This window comes from Entelurus aequoreus, linkage group LG11, assembly GCF_033978785.1.
Source record: "Entelurus aequoreus isolate RoL-2023_Sb linkage group LG11, RoL_Eaeq_v1.1, whole genome shotgun sequence".
NCBI classification, from domain to species: domain Eukaryota; kingdom Metazoa; phylum Chordata; class Actinopteri; order Syngnathiformes; family Syngnathidae; genus Entelurus; species Entelurus aequoreus.
Genome location: NC_084741.1, coordinates 15,079,652 through 15,096,384, shown reverse-complemented (window position 1 = coordinate 15,096,384; position 16,733 = coordinate 15,079,652). Strand labels below are relative to the sequence as shown.

The window sequence follows — 16,733 nt, the reverse complement described above, 5'->3', positions numbered from 1 at the left end:
TCCATAGTGAATCTAACATAATAGTGTGAGAGTCCAGTCCATAGTGGATCTAACATAATAGTGAGAGTCCAGTCCATAGTGGATCTAACATAATAGTGTGAGAGTCCAGTCCATAGTGGATCTAACATAATAGTGAGAGTCCAGTCCATAGTGAATCTAACATAATAGTGTGAGAGTCCAGTCCATAGTGAATCTAACATAATAGTGTGAGAGTCCAGTCCATAGTGGATCTAACATAATATTGTGAGAGTCCAGTCCATAGTGGATCTAACATAATAGTGTGAGAGTCCAGTCCATAGTGGATCTAACATAATATTGTGAGAGTCCAATCCACAGTGGATCTAACATAATAGTGTGAGAGTCCAATCCACAGTGGATCTAACATAATATTGTGAGAGTCCAGTCCATAGTGGATCTAACATAATATTGTGAGAGTCCAGTCCATAGTGGATCTAACATAATATTGTGAGAGTCCAGTCCATAGTGGATCTAACATAATAGTGTGATAGTCCAGTCCATAGTGGATCTAACATAATAGTGCGAGAGTCCAGTCCATAGTGGATCTAACATAATAGTGTGAGAGTTCAGTCCATAGTGGATCTAACATAATAGTGTGAGAGTCCAGTCCATAGTGGATCTAACATAATAGTGTGAGAGTCCAGTCCATAGTGGATCTAACATAATATTGTGAGAGTCCAGTCCATAGTGGATCTAACATAATAGTGAGAGTCCAGTCCGTAGTGAATCTAACATAATAGTGTGAGAGTCCAGTCCATAGTGAATCTAACATAATAGTGTGAGAGTCCAGTCCATAGTGGATCTAACATAATATTGTGAGAGTCCAGTCCATAGTGGATCTAACATAATATTGTGAGAGTCCAGTCCATAGTGGATCTAACATAATAATGTGAGAGTCCAGTCCATAGTGGATCTAACATAATAGTATGAGAGTCAAGTCCATAGTGGATCTAACATAATAGTGAGAGTCCAGTCCATAGTGGATCTAACATAATAGTGTGAGAGTCCAGTCCATAGTGGATCTAACATAATATTGTGAGAGTCCAATCCACAGTGGATCTAACATAATAGTGTGAGAGTCCAGTCCATAGTGGATCTAACATAATATTGTGAGAGTCCAGTCCATAGTGGATCTAACATAATATTGTGAGAGTCCAGTCCATAGTGGATCTAACATAATAGTGTGATAGTCCAGTCCATAGTGGACCTAACATAATAGTGCGAGAGTCCAGTCCATAGTGGATCTAACATAATAGTGTGAGAGTCCAGTCCATAGTGGATCTAACATAATAGTGTGAGAGTCCAGTCCATAGTGGATCTAACATAATAGTGTGAGAGTCCAGTCCATAGTGGATCTAACATAATATTGTGAGAGTCCAGTCCATAGTGGATCTAACATAATATTGTGAGAGTCCAGTTCATAGTAGATCTAACATAATAGTGTGAGTCCAGTCCATAGTGGATCTAACATAATAGTGTGAGAGTCCAGTCCATAGTGGATCTAACATAATATTGTGAGAGTCCAGTCCATAGTGAATCTAACATAATAGTGTGAGAGTCCAGTCCATAGTGGATCTAACATAATAGTGTGAGAGTCCAGTCCATAGTGGATCTAACATAATAGTGCGAGAGTCCAGTCCATAGTGGATCTAACATAATAGTGTGAGAGTCCAGTCCATAGTGGATCTAACATAATAGTGCGAGAGTCCAGTCCATAGTGGATCTAACATAATAGTGCGAGAGTCCAGTCCATAGTGGATCTAACACAATAGTGTGAGAGTTCAGTCCATAGTGGATCTAACACAATAGTGTGAGAGTCCAGTCCACAGTGGATCTAACATAATAGTGTGAGAGTCCAGTCCATAGTGGATCTAACATAATAGTGTGAGAGTCCAGTCCATAGTGGATCTAACATAATAGTGTGAGAGTCCAGTCCATAGTGGATCTAACATAATAGTGTGAGATTCCAGTCCATAGTGGATCTAACATAATAGTGAGAGTCCAGTCCATAGTGGATCTAACATAATAGTGTGAGAGTCCAGTCCATAGTGGATCTAACATAATAGTGAGAGTCCAGTCCATAGTGAATCTAACATAATAGTGTGAGAGTCCAGTCCATAGTGAATCTAACATAATAGTGTGAGAGTCCAGTCCATAGTGGATCTAACATAATATTGTGAGAGTCCAGTCCATAGTGGATCTAACATAATAGTGTGAGAGTCCAGTCCATAGTGGATCTAACATAATATTGTGAGAGTCCAATCCACAGTGGATCTAACGTAATAGTGTGAGAGTCCAATCCACAGTGGATCTAACATAATATTGTGAGAGTCCAGTCCATAGTGGATCTAACATAATATTGTGAGAGTCCAGTCCATAGTGGATCTAACATAATATTGTGAGAGTCCAGTCCATAGTGGATCTAACATAATAGTGTGATAGTCCAGTCCATAGTGGATCTAACATAATAGTGCGAGAGTCCAGTCCATAGTGGATCTAACATAATAGTGTGAGAGTTCAGTCCATAGTGGATCTAACATAATAGTGTGAGAGTCCAGTCCATAGTGGATCTAACATAATAGTGTGAGAGTCCAGTCCATAGTGGATCTAACATAATATTGTGAGAGTCCAGTCCATAGTGGATCTAACATAATAGTGAGAGTCCAGTCCGTAGTGAATCTAACATAATAGTGTGAGAGTCCAGTCCATAGTGAATCTAACATAATAGTGTGAGAGTCCAGTCCATAGTGGATCTAACATAATATTGTGAGAGTCCAGTCCATAGTGGATCTAACATAATATTGTGAGAGTCCAGTCCATAGTGGATCTAACATAATAATGTGAGAGTCCAGTCCATAGTGGATCTAACATAATAGTATGAGAGTCAAGTCCATAGTGGATCTAACATAATAGTGAGAGTCCAGTCCATAGTGGATCTAACATAATAGTGTGAGAGTCCAGTCCATAGTGGATCTAACATAATATTGTGAGAGTCCAATCCACAGTGGATCTAACATAATAGTGTGAGAGTCCAGTCCATAGTGGATCTAACATAATATTGTGAGAGTCCAGTCCATAGTGGATCTAACATAATATTGTGAGAGTCCAGTCCATAGTGGATCTAACATAATAGTGTGATAGTCCAGTCCATAGTGGACCTAACATAATAGTGCGAGAGTCCAGTCCATAGTGGATCTAACATAATAGTGTGAGAGTCCAGTCCATAGTGGATCTAACATAATAGTGTGAGAGTCCAGTCCATAGTGGATCTAACATAATAGTGTGAGAGTCCAGTCCATAGTGGATCTAACATAATATTGTGAGAGTCCAGTCCATAGTGGATCTAACATAATATTGTGAGAGTCCAGTTCATAGTAGATCTAACATAATAGTGTGAGTCCAGTCCATAGTGGATCTAACATAATAGTGTGAGAGTCCAGTCCATAGTGGATCTAACATAATATTGTGAGAGTCCAGTCCATAGTGAATCTAACATAATAGTGTGAGAGTCCAGTCCATAGTGGATCTAACATAATAGTGTGAGAGTCCAGTCCATAGTGGATCTAACATAATAGTGCGAGAGTCCAGTCCATAGTGGATCTAACATAATAGTGTGAGAGTCCAGTCCATAGTGGATCTAACATAATAGTGCGAGAGTCCAGTCCATAGTGGATCTAACATAATAGTGCGAGAGTCCAGTCCATAGTGGATCTAACACAATAGTGTGAGAGTTCAGTCCATAGTGGATCTAACACAATAGTGTGAGAGTCCAGTCCACAGTGGATCTAACATAATAGTGTGAGAGTCCAGTCCATAGTGGATCTAACATAATAGTGTGAGAGTCCAGTCCATAGTGGATCTAACATAATAGTGTGAGAGTCCAGTCCATAGTGGATCTAACATAATAGTGTGAGATTCCAGTCCATAGTGGATCTAACATAATAGTGTGAGAGTCCAGTCCATAGTGGATCTAACATAATAGTGTGAGAGTCCAGTCCATAGTGGATCTAACATAATAGTGTGAGAGTCCAGTCCATAGTGGATCTAACATAATAGTGTGAGATTCCAGTCCATAGTGGATCTAACATAATAGTGTGAGAGTCCAGTCCATAGTGGATCTAACATAATAGTGTGAGAGTCCAGTCCATAGTGGATCTAACATAATATTGTGAGAGTCCAGTCCATAGTGGATCTAACATAATAGTGAGAGTCCAGTCCATAGTGGATCTAACATAATAGTGGGAGAGTCCAGTCCATAGTGAATCTAACATAATAGTGTGAGAGTCCAGTCCAGTCCATAGTGAATCTAACATAATAGTGTGAGAGTCCAGTCCATAGTGGATCTAACATAATAGTGAGAGTCCAGTCCATAGTGAATCTAACATAATAGTGTGAGAGTCCAGTCCATAGTGAATCTAACATAATAGTGTGAGAGTCCAGTCCATAGTGGATCTAACATAATATTGTGAGAGTCCAGTCCATAGTGGATCTAACATAATATTGTGAGAGTCCAGTCCATAGTGGATCTAACATAATAGTATGAGAGTCAAGTCCATAGTGGATCTAACATAATAGTGAGAGTCCAGTCCATAGTGGGTCTAACATAATAGTGTGAGAGTCCAGTCCATAGTGGATCTAACATAATATTGTGAGAGTCCAATCCACAGTGGATCTAACATAATAGTGTGAGAGTCCAGTCCATAGTGGATCTAACATAATATTGTGAGAGTCCAGTCCATAGTGGATCTAACATAATAGTGTGAGAGTCCAGTCCATAGTGGATCTAACATAATATTGTGAGAGTCCAGTCCATAGTGGATCTAACATAATATTGTGAGAGTCCAGTCCATAGTGGATCTAACATAATAGTGTGATAGTCCAGTCCATAGTGGATCTAACATAATAGTGCGAGAGTCCAGTCCATAGTGGATCTAGCATAATAGTGTGAGAGTCCAGTCCATAGTGGATCTAACATAATAGTGTGAGAGTCCAGTCCATAGTGGATCTAACATAATAGTGTGAGAGTCCAGTCCGTAGTGGATCTAACATAATATTGTGAGAGTCCAGTCCATAGTGGATCTAACATAATATTGTGAGAGTCCAGTCCATAGTGGATCTAACATAATAGTGTGAGAGTCCAGTCCATAGTGGATCTAACATAATATTGTGAGAGTCCAGTCCATAGTGGATCTAACATAATAGTGCGAGAGTCCAGTCCATAGTGGATCTAACATAATAGTGTGAGAGTCCATTCCATAGTGGATCTAACATAATAGTGCGAGAGTCCAGTCCATAGTGGATCTAACATAATAGTGCGAGAGTCCAGTTCATAGTGGATCTAACATAATAGTGTGAGTCCAGTCCATAGTGGATCTAACATAATAGTGTGAGAGTCCAGTCCATAGTGGATCTAACATAATAGTGAGAGTCCAGTCCATAGTGAATCTAACATAATAGTGTGAGAGTCCAGTCCATAGTGAATCTAACATAATAGTGTGAGAGTCCAGTCCAGAGTGGATCTAACATAATATTGTGAGAGTCCAGTCCATAGTGGATCTAACATAATATTGTGAGAGTCCAGTCCATAGTGGATCTAACATAATAGTGTGAGAGTCCAGTCCATAGTGGATCTAACATAATAGTATGAGAGTCAAGTCCATAGTGGATCTAACATAATAGTGAGAGTCCAGTCCATAGTGGATCTAACATAATAGTGTGAGAGTCCAGTCCATAGCGGATCTAACATAATATTGTGAGAGTCCAATCCACAGTGGATCTAACATAATAGTGTGAGAGTCCAGTCCATAGTGGATCTAACATAATATTGTGAGAGTCCAGTCCATAGTGGATCTAACATAATATTGTGAGAGTCCAGTCCATAGTGGATCTAACATAATAGTGTGAGAGTCCAGTCCATAGTGGATCTAACATAATAGTGTGAGAGTCCAGTCCATAGTGGATCTAACATAATAGTGTGAGAGTCCAGTCCATAGTGGATCTAACATAATATTTTGAGAGTCCAGTCCATAGTGGATCTAACATAATATTGTGAGAGTCCAGTCCATAGTGGATCTAACATAATATTGTGAGAGTCCAGTCCATAGTGGATCTAACATAATATTGTGAGAGTCCAGTCCATAGTGGATCTAACATAATAGTGTGAGAGTCCAGTCCATAGTGGATCTAACATAATAGTGCGAGAGTCCAGTCCATAGTGGATCTAACATAATAGTGCGAGAGTCCAGTCCATAGTGGATCTAACACAATAGTGTGAGAGTTCAGTCCATAGTGGATCTAACACAATAGTGTGAGAGTCCAGTCCACAGTGGATCTAACATAATAGTGTGAGTCCAGTCCATAGTGGATCTAACATAATAGTGTGAGAGTCCAGTCCATAGTGGATCTAACATAATAGTGTGAGAGTCCAGTCCATAGTGGATCTAACATAATAGTGTGAGAGTCCAGTTCATAGTGGATCTAACATAATAGTGTGAGAGTCCAGTCCATAGTGGATCTAACATAATATTGTGAGAGTCCAGTCCATAGTGGATCTAACATAATAGTGAGAGTCCAGGCCATAGTGGATCTAACATGATAGTGTGAGAGTCCAGTCCATAATGGATCTAACATAATATTGTGAGGGTCCAGTCCATAGTGAATCTTACATAATATTGTGAGAGTCCAGTCCATAGTGGATCTAACATAATAGTGTGAGAGTCCAGTCCATAGTGGATCTGACATAATAGTGTGATATTCCAGTCCATAGTGGATCTAACATAATAGTGTGAGAGTCCAGTCCATAGTGGATCTAACATAATAGTGTGAGAGTCCAGTCCATAGTGGATCTAACATAATATTGTGAGACTCCAGTCCATAGTGGATCTAACATAATAGTGAGAGTCCAGTCCATAGTGGATCTAACATAATATTGTGAGACTCCAGTCCATAGTGGATCTAACATAATAGTGAGAGTCCAGTCCATAGTTGATCTAACATAATAGTGTGAGAGTCCAGTCCATAGTGGATCTAACATAATAGTGAGAGTCCAGTCCATAGTGGATCTAACATAAAAGTGTGAGAGTCCAGTCCATAGTGGATCTAACATAATATTGTGAGACTCCAGTCCATAGTGGATCTAACATAATAGTGAGAGTCCAGTCCATAGTGGATCTAACATAAAAGTGTGAGAGTCCAGTCCATAGTGGATCTAACATAATAGTGTGAGAATCCAGTCCATAGTGGATCTAACATAATATTGTGAGACTCCAGTCCATAGTGGATCTAACATAAAAGTGTGAGAGTCCAGTCCATAGTGGATCTAACATAATAGTGTGATAGTCCAGTCCATGGTGGGGCCAGCAGGGGATCGTCTTGAGTGGAGACAAGTCAGCAGCGCAGAGACGTCTCCAACTGATGCACAGATGAGTGGTCCACCCTGGGTCCCGACTTTGAACAGCTGGTGCTTTATCTGTGGTCACCCGATAACCTCTCTACGCAGGATAGGGAGGCACAGTAGAAAAGAGACCGCAGATCAGCTGGTCTAAAAGGGAGTCTTTAACCTCTCTACGCAGGATAGGGGGGCACAGTAGAAAAGAGACCGCAGATCAGCTGGTCTAAAAGGGAGTCTATTTAAAGACTAGAGTATGAGTTTTAAGATGGGACTTAAATGCTTCTACTGAGGTAGCATCTCTAACTGTTACCGGGAGGGCATTCCAGAGTACTGGAGCCCCAATAGAAAACGCTCTATAGCCCGCAGACTTTTTTAGGGCTCTGGGAATCACTAATAAGCTGGAGTTCTTTGAAGGCAGATCTTGTCGGGACATATGGTACAATACAATCAGCAAGATGGCTGGAGCTAGACCCTTTAGTATTTTATATGTAAGCAGTAAATTAAAGTCGCATCTTAAGTGCATGGGAAGCCAGTATGCAGTAGTGGTCAAAAGTGTACATACACTTGTAAAGAACATAATGTCATGGCTGTCTTGAGTTTCCAATCATTTCTACAAATCTTATTTTTTTTGTGATAGAGTGATTGGAGCACATACTTGTTTGTCACAAAAAAACATTCATGAAGTTTGGTTCTTTTATGAATTTATTATGGGTCTACTGAAAATGTGAGCAAATCTGCTGGGTCAAAAGTATACATACAGCAATGTTAATATTTGCTTACATGTCCCTTGGCAAGTTTAGCTGCAATAAGGTGCTTTTGGTAGCCATCCACAAGCTTCTGGTGAATTTTTGACCACTCCTCTTGACAAAATTGGTGCAGTTCAGCTAAATTTGTTGGTTTTCTGACATGGACTTGTTTCTTCAGCATTGTCCACACGTTTAAATCAGGACTTTGGGAAGGCCATTCTAAAACCTTCATTCTGGCCTGATTTAGCCATTCCTTTACCACTTTTGACGCATGTTTGGGGTCATTGTCCTATTGGCACACCCAACTGCGCCCAAGACCCAACCTCCGGGCTGATGATTTTAGGTTGTCCTGAAGAATTTGGAGGTAATCCTCCTTTTTCATTGTCCCATTTACTCTCTGTAAAGCACCAGTTTCATTGGCAGCGAAACAGGCCCAGAGCATAATACTACCACCACCATGCTTGACGGTAGGAATGGTGTTCCTGGCATTACAGGCCTCACCTTTTCTCCTCCAAACATATTGCTGGGTATTGTGGCCAAACAGCTAAATGTTTGTTTCATCTGACATCGAATGAACAAAGATAAGACCTTCTGGAGGAAAGTTCTGTGGTCAGATGAAATAAAAATGGAGCTGCACTACAAAACAAAAATGAATAAAACAGTTTGTCCTCATTTTTATTTGATTTTTAATCAAAATGAGGAAGTCAGGATTAATGGCGACAGGTTTGAAGCACGATGCTGATAAAGCACGTTACAGGCAGGTCCGAGGCGAGCAAAGTGACTCAAAATAAATAAAAAAAATAGATCCAATACCAACTGTTTTGTTTCAACAGGGTAAATTTGGTGTCTCGCAAGGTGGACACACTTCCTGTGGGCTTTCCTGTCGCTGGACAAAGTGAGTAAGCCAGGCCGACACATCCTGTTTTTCCATGTGGGCCAGGGCGTGGTGGACTGTGGAGTCCTGCAGGACCGGGACAATGTTGCACTCCCGTCAGGCTGCTGACCTCGCCCGTCCACATGAACGGGTGATGTAAGTTCTGTGGGCCGGTAGAGCGTGAATGATGAGAGCATTAAAGAAGGCATTATCATAGAAATGCAGAAGAAAATAGATTTAATACTCTGATTAGCATGCAGAACAAGCAAGTCGCCCCGATTAAGCGAGTTGGACATAAATATCCTTGAGGATCACATAACAAAGTGAGGAGTCCTAGAAAGGAACAATGTGGGTCATTCAGAATGAAAAAAAACAACCTATATTGCTAATTTACTTCCTGGAAGACCAACCAGGCAGTTATAGAATTAGATGACACGAGAAAGAAAAGGGTTTCGGCAACAGTGTTACTCGCCTTCTTTATCAAAGTGCTGGCACTCGCAACTTTCTCCGTACATTTTTTTTTTTTGCAGTTCTACGCAGCAAAAAGAGTCACCGACGTGTAAATTATTTTTTTAGTCCAGGAGTCGGCGACCCAAAATGTTGAAGGAGCCATATTGGACCAAAAATACGTCTGTCTGGAGCCGCAAAAAATTAAAATATAATATATAAGTCTTATATAAGTCTCATAATGAAGGCAGCACATAATAATAATAATAATGGATTTGATAGCCTACTATCAAAATGACTTTAAAAGCCTTATATAAGTGTTATAGTGAAGGCCACACATGATGTAAGTGTCTATATTAGCTATAATAGCCTTCTATCAAAACGACTGTAAAAGCCTTATATAAGTGTTATAATGAAGGCAACACATGATGTGGCTATATTAGCCTACTATCAAAATGACTGTAAAAGCCTTATACTGTATGTGTTATAATGAAGGCAACACATGATGTAAGTGTCTATATTTGCTATAATAGCCTACTATCAACATGACTTTAAAAAGCCTTATATAAGTGTTATAATGAAGGCCACACACAAGATTTAAGTGTCTATATTAGCTATAATAGCCTACTATCAAAATGACTTTAAAAGTCTTGTACAAGTGTTATAATGAAGGAAACACATGATTTGTCTATATTAGCTATATTAGCCTACTATCAAAATGACTTTAAAAGCTTTATATAAGTGTTATAATGAAGGCAACACATGATGTGTCTATATTAGCCTACTATCAAAATGACTTTAAAAGCCTTATATAAGTGTTATAATGAAGGCCACACATAATGTAAATATCTGTATTAGCTATAATAGCCTACTATCAAAATGACTGTAAAAGCCTTATATAAGTGTTATAATAAAGGCCACACATGATGTAAGTGTCTATATTAGCTATAATAGCCTACTATCAAAATGACTTTAAAAAGCCTTATATAAGTGTTATAATGAAAGCCACACATGATGTGTCTATATTAGCTATAATAGCCTACTATCAAAATGACTTTAAAAGCCTTATATAAGTGTTATAATGAAGGCCACACATAATGTAAATATCTGTATTAGCTGTAATAGCCTACTATCAAAATGACTTTAAAAGTCTTATATAAGTGTTATAATGAAGGCCACACATGATGTGTCTATATTAGCTATAATAGCCTACTATCAAAATGACTGTAAAAGCCTTATATGTGTTATAATGAAAGCCACACATGATTTGTCTATATTAGCTATATTAGCCTACTATCAAAATGACTTTAAAAGCCTTATATAAGTGTTATAATGAAGGCCACACATGATGTAAGTGTCTATATTAGCTATAATAGCCTACTATCAAAATGAATTTAAAAGCCTTATACAAGTGTTATAATGAAGGCCACACATAATGTAAATATCTGTATTAGCTGTAATAGCCTACTATCAAAATGAGTTTAAAAGTCTTATATAAGTGTTATAATAAAGGCCACACATGATGTAAGTGTCTATATTAGCAATAATAGCCTACTATCAAAACGACTGTAAAAGCCTTATATGTGTTATAATGAAAGACACACATGATGTGTCTGTATTAGCTATATTAGCCTACTATCAAAATGAATTTAAAAGCCTTATATAAGTGTTATAATGAAGGCCACAGTGGTTTGGTAGCAGGTTATAGTTTGCTTTGTACATCATTTTAGCTGTTTGCAATTTTACCAAATCATTGAACTTTAATATTTTTGACTCAATAAATACAGTGTTTGTATGTTCTCTATATCTAACATTATTTGTCAGTCTAATAATTGATCTTTTTTGTAACACTGTTAACGAATGTAGCGCACATTTGTAGTTATTTCCCCATATTTCTGCACAATAACTCAGATATGGTAACACTAGCGAGCAGTTGAGAATATGAAGTGATTTTTGGCCCAGGATGTTTTTTTGCCACCTTATGTTGTATATTTTGTATATGAGATTTCCAGTTCATTTTGTCATCTATTAATACTCCCCAAAATCTGGTTTCTTTTACCCTTTCAATTAGAGATGTCCGATAATATTGGACTGCCGATATTATCGGCCAATAAATACTTTAAAATGTAACATCGGAAATTATCGGTATCGGTTTCAAAAAGTAAAATGTATGACTTTTTAAAAATGCCGCTGTGTTCACGGACGTAGGGAGAAGTACAGAGCGCCAATAAACCTTAAAGGCACTGCCTTTGCGTGCCGGCCCAATCACATAATATCTACAGCTTTTCACACACACTTAAGTGAATGCAAGCATACTTGGTCAACAGCCATACAGGTCACACTGAGGGTGGCCATATACACTACCGTTCAAAAGTTTGGGGTCACATTGAAATGTCCTTATTTTTGAAGGAAAAGCACTGTACTTTTCAAAGAAGATAACTTTAAACTAGTCTTAACTTTAAAGAAATACACTCTATACATTGCTAATGTGGTAAATGACTATTCTAGCTGCAAATGTCTGGTTTTTGGTGCAATATCTACATAGGTGTATAGAGGCCCATTTCCAGCAACTATCACTCCAGTGTTCTAATGGAACAATGTGTTTGCTCATTGGCTCAGAAGGCTAATTGATGATTAGAAAACCCTTGTGCAATCATGTTCCCACATCTGAAAACAGTTTAGCTCGTTACAAAAGCTACAAAACTGACCTTCTTTTGAGCAGATTGAGTTTCTGGAGCATCACATTTGTGGGGTCAATTAAACGCTCAAAATGGCCAGAAAAAGAGAACTTTCATCTGAAACTCGACAGTCTATTCTTGTTCTTAGGAATTAAGGCTATTCCACAAAATTGTTTGGGTGACCCCAAACCTTTGAACGGTAGTGTAAACAACTTTAACACTGTTACAAATATGCGCCACACTGTAGTGTGAACCCACATCAAACAAGAATCACCTAGATAGTAGAAGGTTGTGGACATAAACCCACAAGATGGTCAACTTTGACATCCAACTTAGACACGGAGATGACGAGAAAGACACGAAAAGACGCTCTTTTTTTCTTTTTTTAAACTTACGTGACGATTGTGATTAACTATTCATCTAAAAACAGCAAGATATAAACATCCCATCAGTCAGCATCCCAGTGAGAGCAGACCTTGTACAGCAAGTGATTGTTTGATTAGGTTTGTATATCTTCTTTAGCACTTAGCAATAATGCTACATGATGCTTAGTGTTTCACTAAAGCTGCATCTGTTTAGCACACAGCTTCTAAAACTTGTAGATCATCCTCCATATATTCAGCCTCAAAAATATACGTTTCTGATCATCATTTGTCCCAAAGTAGTCTTTTTTTTTGCTCATGAAGTCTGCCATGATTAGTAGTGTTGTTGTTGTTGAAGGAAATAGCTAATGTTGGGATGCGATGTGAAATTAATACGCCGCAGTATGCTTAAAATGATCAAAATAGGTAAATATGACATGTTATTATGAATATTACTGCTTACGGCATGTATATAAAACCTTGGAGTTTTTTTTTTAAGAGAGCTCTATAGGCGGAACAGAGTGTCACTCATTGGCCCCATTGTTTGGCTTTTGTTTATTTACGATTTAGAATGGATTAAAAATAAAAACATGTGATCTTGTCTTACATAAAGATTGCGATTGATCAGCAAGATTCCCACATTAAAAAAAGTGTAGTTCCGCTCAAAAGGCTCAACAACAAAAAAAACTTTACAGACATAAAAGCCGCTGCAAATTGTTTAGTTTAGGCCACTGTTTTTCAACCACTGTGTCAATACAGTCTGGTGTGCTGTGGGAGATTGTGTAGTTTCACCTATTTGGGGTAAAATATATTTTTTGCAAACAAGTAATTATAGTCTGCAAATAATGTGCCGTTGTTGAGTGACGGTGCTGTCTAGAGCTCGGCAGAGTAACCCGACATGTATCTGTCCATTACCTGATATCTGTCTATTACAGTTAAAGTACCAATGATTGTCACACACACACACACTAGGTGTGGTGAAATGTGTCCTCTGCATTTGACCCATCCCCTTGTTCACCCCCTGGGAGGTGAGGGGAGCAGTGGGCAGCAGCATTTTTGGTGAATTAACCCCCAATTCCAACCTGATGCTGAGTGCCGAGGTAATGGCTCCCATTTTTTTATAGTCTTTGGTATGACTCGGCCGGGGTTTGAACTCACAACCTACCGATCTCAGGGCGGACACTCTAACCACTAGGCCACTGTGTATTACCTGATATCTGTGTATTACCTGATATCTGTCTATTACTTCAGTGGTCCCCAACCTTTTTGTAGCTGGGGACCGGTCAACGCTTGAAAATTTGTCCCATGGACCGGGGGGGTGATTTTTTTAAATTTATTTTTTTAAAATAAATAAATACACTAATGTGTGCTTACGGACTGTATCCCTGCAGATGGTGTTGATCTATATTGATATATAATGTATATATTGTGTTTTTTATGTTGATTTAACTAAAAAAAACAAACTTTTTTTTTTTTTTTTTTTTAATTTCTTGCGCGGCCCGGTACCAATTGGTCGTACCGGGCCGCGGCCTGGTGGTTGGGGACCACTGTATTACTTGACCGCTTCTATGTTAGCTACCTCTCTTTGTTTATAATGTCTTTTTTCTGCTGGATCTACTCTCTATTTTATACTGCCTTTTTCTTATTTTTTTGCTGCAGCTCTTACATTATACTGTAATATTGTACATGGTAACTGGGATTTGTTATATATTGTAAGTATTATATGAAAATATAATATAATATATCAGTATATATTATATAAATATTACATATATGTTATATTTTATATTGATACTATGGTACATTTTTAGTCCACTTAATACCTGCGATCCTTTCCATCCTTTGAAACTGAACTACTGTGTGGAACATTTTCCCTTGTGGATCAATAAAGTTGGTCTAAGTCTAAGTAAACAATGGTGGTGCAACGCTATGGCTAGATTGCACCTTCAATATATATACATATATATGTATATATATATATATTTTTTTAAATTTTATTTACATGAAAACACTTTTTTAACATGAAAACAAACTAAAGTGATATATTGTAAGACTGGATATACCGTATACAGTATATCATTTACGTACTATTGGCTATAATAACTTTGAAACACAGCAAAAACGTTCCTCGCTGCTTTATTTTGAAAAAAAAAAATAGGTGCATCTAAATCACCTGTCAGAAGAGCGTCAGCTGGCTACGCATGGAGTTGACACATGACAAAAGTGAGGAGAAAAATATTAAATGATTAAAGTTAATTAATGCATTTCTTGTTCAAGCCCGGGTAAAGTACCCTAAATCTTTTGACTTTACTACCAACAATAACGCCTAACTTTACGCCGTGTGCATCTTCGAACCTCCGTGTGCAGTGGTCCCCAGCCTTTTTGTAACTGCACTTGAAAATTATTATTTTTTTAAATGTATTTTATTTTATTATTTTTTTTAATTTTGTCTTAAAAAAATACAATAATGCGTGCTTACAGACTGTATTCCTGTAGACTGTATTGATCTATATTGATATATAATGTAGGAACCAGAAAAATTAATAACAGAAAGAAACAACCCTTTTGTGTGAATGAGTGTAAATGGGGGAGGGAGGTTTTTTGGGTTGGTGTACTAATTGTAAGTGTATCTTGTGTTTTTTATGTTGATTTAATTAATTTTTTTAATTATTTTTTTTTCTCTTGTGCGGCCCGGTACCAATTGATCCACGGAACGGTGCTGGTTGGGGACCACTGTCCGTGTGGACATTGCTGTGTGGAGTGTGCACTTGTGTGTGTACTCCACTTTCCTCCCACATTCCAAAAATATTCACGTTAGCTTCGCCGGGGACTGCAAATTGTCCATAAATATGAATGTGAGTGTGAATGATTGTTATATGTCAGTGTTTTCCGTAAACTGCCAAGATACCTGTGGTGGTGGGGGCGTGGCTATGGGCGTGGTCACCATGACATCATCGAGTAATTTGCATAATTTACTACAATGATTTGATTTTCTCCAAAAAGGCTCAAAAAATGTATACTTACTAATTAATAATAACAGTTTTGTTTTAAACGTCCATCCATCCATCCATTTTACAATATAATTACAACACTTAATGTACATATTTATATACAGATTTGAACAATAAGTTATTCACTGAAATATATTTATTAATTGTGGTTTTTACAAAAAATATATCTTATAAAATATAAAAGCTAAAATGTCTCAAAGCTCTGCCCCTTTAATTAGTGCATACTAAATAATTTAACTGTAGCCTACTACTACAACCATATTATTTACCAGCAACATAAAGTGAAACAGAGGCAGAGGTGTCCTGCCACAGTCAGTAACAAATAAACAGAAAACAGTAGTGGTGGTAGATAGACACAGAGCTTCATCAAACATCTGATCCACTGAACAAGAGCTCCAAAAATCTTGAACTTTAGACTGCCATCAGTTTTACTCCCTACACTTAACCATGTGTTTCCTACTGCCTGCAGACTTTGCACCCTTTGTTATATACACATGTTGTGTTTCTAATATAAATACATTTAATAAAGTCAAATACAAATAAGGCAACAAGAGAAGTATCCTACACTTCTCTTTTGTAAAGTAAATCTGAACAGCCGATATGGGCATCTACATCAACTATATGATTTGCCTGAGAAGCTGGAGAGGACAAAAAAACTAAAAAAAATAAATTAATTTTTTAATTTAAATTTTTTATTTTTTTTTTTAATTTTATTTGTGGCAGACGCAATTCTTTCGTGGCGGGCCGCCACAAATAAATGAATGTGTGGGAAACCCTGTATGTACCCTGAGATTGGCCATACTAATTTGAGTTAGCTTGTCTATAAGATAGTCCATTGTACATTAGCATTAATAGTGGCATTTAAGCTCAATCTTCATCCTGCATAACTGTATTGCTTTTTTCAGTTTGATTCAAACTATATTATTCATCTAACGTGATTCCTACATGCATGCATGTGTGTGTGTATATATAATGTACTTTCTTTAGTGTGGTTAGTTTTACAGTGACTTTATTGTGGATAATATTAATAAAACAACTAAAGAAGTTATTTATTTTGTTTAAATTAATTCAAGGGACTGTTTACATATTTGGAAAACTAAATTGCAACACTCTGGCAGGGCAGAAGAAAGTGGAGTCTGTGTTACATTTTACAATAAGCAACAATTGAAAGAGAGCACAGCAAAGCCAAATTCCTTGTGTTAAAACT

At 37.7% G+C, this 16,733-nt stretch overlaps 1 protein-coding gene across 1 annotated transcript in view; it reads left to right on the top strand.

The window, feature by feature from the left end:
- The window catches only part of mettl6 (methyltransferase 6, methylcytidine), a 62,311-nt gene that overhangs the window by 31,002 nt on the left and 14,576 nt on the right, over positions 1-16,733 (top strand). The window contains exon 5 of the mRNA XM_062062594.1: positions 8,988-9,049. Within this exon, the coding sequence (XP_061918578.1) occupies positions 8,988-9,049 (62 nt within the window). The remainder of the gene's footprint in view (positions 1-8,987; positions 9,050-16,733) is intronic.